Source organism: Amblyraja radiata, chromosome 7 (assembly GCF_010909765.2).
Source record: "Amblyraja radiata isolate CabotCenter1 chromosome 7, sAmbRad1.1.pri, whole genome shotgun sequence".
Classification (NCBI taxonomy): Eukaryota; Metazoa; Chordata; class Chondrichthyes; order Rajiformes; family Rajidae; genus Amblyraja; species Amblyraja radiata.
In genome coordinates this window covers 19,350,783-19,356,782 of record NC_045962.1, presented here as the reverse complement: position 1 = coordinate 19,356,782, position 6,000 = coordinate 19,350,783, and the positions used below count along the sequence as shown (strand labels likewise).

Here is a 6,000-nt window from a genome sequence, read left to right as displayed (position 1 = left end):
ACAGAAATGCCGAGATAGAATGCCAAATATATGTAATCTATGGAGTCTTGTACTCTGTTCAGAAGTTTTTTCATAGCAAGAGTTGAGTCAAGTTTACTGCAGCACACCAACATGCCCTACTTATAATGAAGGGCTTATGGTTTACATATTCTTAACTCTCTCACTCTCAAGCACTATTTAAGTTAAGTTGATTAGCGACTGAAACTTTTTAATGCGTCATTTTGAAAAGGAAACGGATCATTACTTTTAAGCGTCAGTCACATTGATCAGAATTGTTACCCTCGGGGTTTAAAAAAAAATCCATATGGCTGTTTTCGATAATACAAAACATAGCAAATATTGGAAATACCCCGCAGATCAAGGAGGAGGGGGGGGGGGGGGGTGATACGGGGGTGCATCGAAACTTTTAGACTCTTTCTCTACTACCTGTGGTACTGTGGACATCCTACACTTTTCTGTTTTCATGTCGTATGTCGAGAGTCTGCGGTGTTTTTATGTGCCAGTTGATGTTCTGGGTGACGTATAGTGTGCACGGTTGTAATCCTTCTTAAGAGTTGGGTGATGTGTAGTGTTTCAAAGTATTCTCAGCGTCGTCTCCAGGAGCCATTAAATAAATACGCCTCATTCCACAATCCGTCCGCCTTCGTTATGTTATTTATAGCTTGGGAAACTGCTGAGTAATTGTTTTAAGTTTCCAACCAACACGAGAACTGCACTCCCGAACTAAAGTGTGAGACGGAGGAAAATGCATGACGAGATTTGTATTACCGCAACAAGACGGGGGTGGGTGGAGCCTTCCCTGTTGCAGAAAAAACGTCGGAGGGGGGGAAAGTTGTCTTTAAATCCCGGCCTGGTCGTCGGAGCAAAGTAATTCACGTCGAAACAAACCCATTCGCGCCAGGTGCTCGCTGCTCGCGCTCCCCTTCCTGACACGAGCGGCCGCACCGGTTACTATTGGCAGCGCCGGGCTAGGGTTCTGAATCGGAACCTTGAGACCTGAAATCAGAACCTTGAGAACTGAAATCGGAACCTTGAGACAAGCGTCTACGTTCGAAGTGAGCAGCCGTGGCCTCTCGCACACCCGGGCAGTCGACAACACTTGGGGCGGCTGCGCTGCGCTACACTGCAACCCTCAGCAGCGCCGCAAGAAGGCAGGCAGGCAGGCATCGACCCTCGGCTAACACCAGTCTTCCTTTTTGGAGGGTGGGAAAAAAAGGGACTTAGGCACGTTGTGGAACGAAGCAAAGGAGCCAAGTCTTAGTAATGGCAGTAGTAGCTCTGGAAGCGGGGCGCTGGGCGCTTGTCGCGATTCTGCTCTGGGTCTCCCGTTGTTCTGGTTTTAACTTGGATATCAGCCCGTCTGTTTACTCCGGACCCCCGGGCAGTTACTTCGGATTTGCTGTCGACTTCTTCACACCTGCCCCGTCACAGTAAGTGGAAGGTTAAAAACATTCTCTGAATGGGGTTCATTGTCTGTTTAAAAAAAAAAAAACAACGTTAAAAACATGCTTCATTGCTTTAATATATCAGATGTCCGGGTTTTACACGCATTCGAATGAATTAACAGCTCAACGTGTTTGGGGGCAAACTTGTTTTTTATTAGTCAAACCTAAGTCTGTACATCGAGCTACTTGAAGTATGCAGTATGTGAACCGTATTTGCCATAGCCCTGGAATGAAAATGCACTCGTTGAAAGATGACTGCACACAGTAAACTGAACAAAAGCTTTTGTTTCTCTGCTCTTTTTCATAATGTTACAAGAGTGAACATTTTAGTTGGAGCCCCAAAGGCAAATACTTCTCAGCCAGACGTAGTCGAAGGTGGAGCAGTGTACAAGTGCCCCTGGAAGAAGGGAGACACCAGCTGCGAGCAGTTCCCATTTGACAACACAGGTATGTCCTTGTATTACTGCCAAGCAATCGGGTCCCCTTTAATCATGTAGCAATTCCATCTCAGTCGGAGGCACGTCTGGTTAAATTTGTATACTATACTAAGCCGGGTTTAGTATTAACTTTTTCTTTCATTTCGCATCCTGCATGAGTTATTAAATCATTATTGCAGTTTTCCAACTGCATTTGATGCATTTGGAGCTGCTCTGATCAGATGAGCAGCAGATCCTCACTTTAAATATCAACCTGCAGACCCGAGTCCCAAAGAAGGGTCTCGACTCGAAACGTCATCCATTCCTTCTCTCCAGAGATGCTGCCTGGCCCGCTGAGTTACTCCATCATTTTGTGGATGCCTGTGGCCAAGCCCAGTTGTTTGAACTGTTTTTATATTTACAAGCCACATTTCCATACCTGATCAAACAAACAAAATCAAATTTTCCATATTTTATGTTAGTTGCCTACTTGATATAATGCAGATTTGACAGCAATAATCATTCTATTAATAATATTTACAACATGGAGGATTCAAACATGGTCACCATTGTGGAAAGCTGTTAGTTTCATGAGCATAAAGTAACAGATAGTATTGTGTAGGAAGGAACTGCAGATGCTGGTTTACACTGAAAGTGAAGATAGACACAATGCTGGAGTAACTCAGCGGGACAGCAGCATCTCTGGAGAGAAGGAATGGGTGATGTTTTGGGTCGAGACCCTTCTTCAGACTGAGTCGCGGGAAAGGAAAATGAGAAACGTCACCCATTCCTTCTCTCCAGAGAGGCTGCCTGGCCCGCTGAGTTACTCCAGCATTTTGTGTCTTACAGATAGTATTGACTTGGTAAGAGCAGTATTGACTTTGATTGAACACTGTCAAGGTTAAGGTCCTGTCGACAGATTTGCAGATATTTTACAGACTAACTGCTTATGGTTCATAATTTACGAGGAAGTTCTATATTGTGGAATGTGCCATCTTTCAGGTATTTAACAGTATTCACCAGACAAGATGTTTGCACTTTATTAAACTAACATTAGTAAGATAGAAACATTTGAAAGAGATAACATTTAATTAGGAAGTAATGTTCATGTTCTCAGTTGTGGATGTGGGAAGACTTTCCTTCACAGCTGGACAGTATTTGCAAGAGTATTGGACAATATCAGTCTTGGCTGTGGCTTATTTGGCAGCACCCATCCTCTGAGTCAGCAGGTTCGATGTTACTGTGTGTGGGAGTTGAGAACAGCAGGATTGACTGACACTCAAGTGCAGTTGTGTTGTTCGAAGTACTGTCTTAGATTAGTTGTTAAAATGAAGACCTGATTGTCCCCTTAGGAAGTTATGAGACCCTATTACTTAAGAAGATAACTGCAATGTCCTGGTCAATGTTGATCCACCGATCAACATTTTCGAAAGCGATATGTGCAGGGAGGAATTGCAGATGCTGGTTTAAACCGAAGATTGACATAAAAAGCTGGTAACTCAGTGGGTCAGCATCACTGGAGAAAAGGAATACGTGATATTTTGGGGTGAGACCCTATATTCAGAAAGGATTCACTGGTTATTATCACATTGCTATTTAGGGAAACAGACTGTATGCAAATTGGTTATCTAAATTTCCAGTTGGAATGTGGTTCAGGACTCTTGAAGGGGAAGTGAAAGATTTCACTTAAGTGGTAGGTTTTGTGGTGAATTTTTCATTTTTTCAATATTTAACAATGGATGTAGCAATTCTGAATCATAAATATATCATTTTGAAAAAAAAACATTTGACCAGGGTGTTCTGATGAATCTAAGCTTGAAGAATATCATTTTTGATAAATTGGTGAGTTGAACTTGAGCAGCACAATGGCATCAGGAGAGTTGCTGCCTTACAGCGCCAGAGACCCAGGTTTGATCCTGACTATGGGTGCTGTCTGTACAGAGTTTGTACTTTCTCCCCTTGAACGCATGGGTTTTCTCCGGGTGCTCAGGTTTCCTCACACACGCCAAAGACGTACAGGTTTATAGGTTAGTTGGCATTGGTACAAATTGTAAATTGTCTCTAGTGTGTGTGCGCGATAGTGCTAGTGTATGGGAATGCTGGCCGGCACGGACTCGGTGGGCCGAAGGGCCTGTTTCTGCACTGTATCTCTAAAACCAAATAAAATAAAACTATCGGCATAATTTCATATTTTGCGGATTATTTGAATCTTAGAAGTAGTAAGCAATAAGGACTTGAGTACCAGGCATAAGATAGTATGAAGACAGGGCAAAACTGGTCAGACAGAAATCTAATGCAGAGAAATGTGAGGTAAGGGAGTGTATATTTATCTCTGCAGGTAGAAAGGCCAATTAAGAGCAATATTAAAAATTCAAGATTCTTGGCTTTATTAATTTTGGCACAGGACACAAATTATGTTAACCACTCATTAAACAGCTGGAATATGCTGGCCAATTAGGGTCACCTTGTGTAATGGTAGCAAGGATTATGAAAAGATGCAGTAATTTGCTCTGGTACCAGCAATGAACAAACCTACTTTGATTGTCGGACAGCACAGAAAACGGCCCTGCCTCCTTGGCAGCCATCGTGTATCCATTTATACCAGAGAAATAAAGTTACCATCCAAACAGAGAATTGTTAAAGTGAAATTTGCTCAGAGATCCTGGAGAAATTCAATGGCACAAATAAGCAGTGGCTGTTTCTGGTGGAAGGGGGACTGGAAATCTGAGATCACCAGCTAAATGTAATAATGTAAAGATCTATATATTTTCACAGAGTGATATTTTGTGATTTTGTTTTCCTGTGCGTACTGCAAAAATTGTCACAACAACAGGATTGACTGTGAAATGTTAGAAATAAATTGAATGACTATTTGGTGGTAGGTGGATGGAAAACGCTTGCAGGATTGTAAAAAGATAACAGGTGGAGGGGGAAGGGAGTAGTTATTGGAGAGCACAATCAACCCCGTATCATGCACAGTGGGACGTTATATGATCCCCTTGGAAATAAAATGTAACAATCCTGTATGAATGGTTAATGGTTCAATGGTACTTTATTGCCACATGTACCGAGCTACAGTGAAATTCCTTTCTGCATATAGTTCAGTAAAAGTATTACTATATAGTAGAAACACAATCATAGTTGAGTACAAGGGTATAGGAATTGTACATTGAGGCAGTATACAAGTCGCCAAATTTTGGCATCATTTTTCAAGATTCAAATCTGAAAGTAGTTGTAAATGTAGAATTCTTAACTTGGCATGAAAGGCCCCTTGTCCTGGCAGCCTTGCTGGATCGGCCTGGCCAAGTCAAGTTGTTGGTAGCCTCCACCGCTGCACCACAACTCCGTGCTTGCTGAAATGTTCTAAGAATCTGGAGATGAGATTATTTCGATACTCTAAAATAATTTCTGTGGCAGTCTTGTGCCTGGGTTTCAGCAACTAAGTTACAGAGAAAGGTTGAACAAGTTAGGGCTTTATTCTTTGGAGCGCAGAAGGTTAAGGGGGGACTTGATAGAGGTTTTTAAAATGATGAGAGGGATAGACAGAGTTGACGTGGAAAAGCTTTTCCCACTGAGAGTAGGGAAGATTCAAACAAGGGGACATGACTTGAGAATTAAGGGACTGAAGTTTAGGGGTAACATGAGGGGGAACTTCTTTACTCAGAGAGTGGTAGCTGTGTGGAATGAGCTTCCAGTGAAGGTGGTGGAGGCAGGTTCGTTTTTATCATTTAAAAATAAATTGGATAGTTATATGGATGGGAAAGGAATGGAGGGTTATGGTCTGAGCGCAGGTATATGGGACTAGGGGAGATTATGTGTTCGGCACGGACTAGAAGGGTCGAGATGGCCTGTTTCCGTGCTGTAAATTGTTATATGGTTATATGGTTGTGCGGCAGGAAGCGGCCTTAGCAGATTATCCATTGGTAATTAATGGGTGTCGAATATATGATGTCAAGTGTGCCCTTGGTGGTTTTTAAGTCCACAAGAGTCATGCTCAGTAAATAAAAAACAGTTATATTAATCAAAGAAATTCCAACAGCTGCAGAACCTTTCGTTCAACAATTTTGCATTTGGATTCTTGCAAGAATCTAATGTTCTGAGTGAGTGATGCAAAGGATTTTGGTAAAATATTGAATTGT

At 42.2% G+C, this 6,000-nt stretch overlaps 1 protein-coding gene across 1 annotated transcript in view; it reads left to right on the top strand.

Annotated features, from left to right (window-relative positions):
• The first annotated feature begins 731 nt into the window (after positions 1 to 731).
• itgav (integrin subunit alpha V) overlaps positions 732 to 6,000 on the top strand; it is an 89,330-nt gene continuing 84,061 nt past the window's right edge. Inside the window, exons 1-2 of the mRNA XM_033023801.1 lie at positions 732 to 1,430; positions 1,762 to 1,892. Of these exons, the coding sequence (XP_032879692.1) occupies positions 1,264 to 1,430; positions 1,762 to 1,892 (298 nt within the window). The 5' untranslated portion in view covers positions 732 to 1,263. The remainder of the gene's footprint in view (positions 1,431 to 1,761; positions 1,893 to 6,000) is intronic.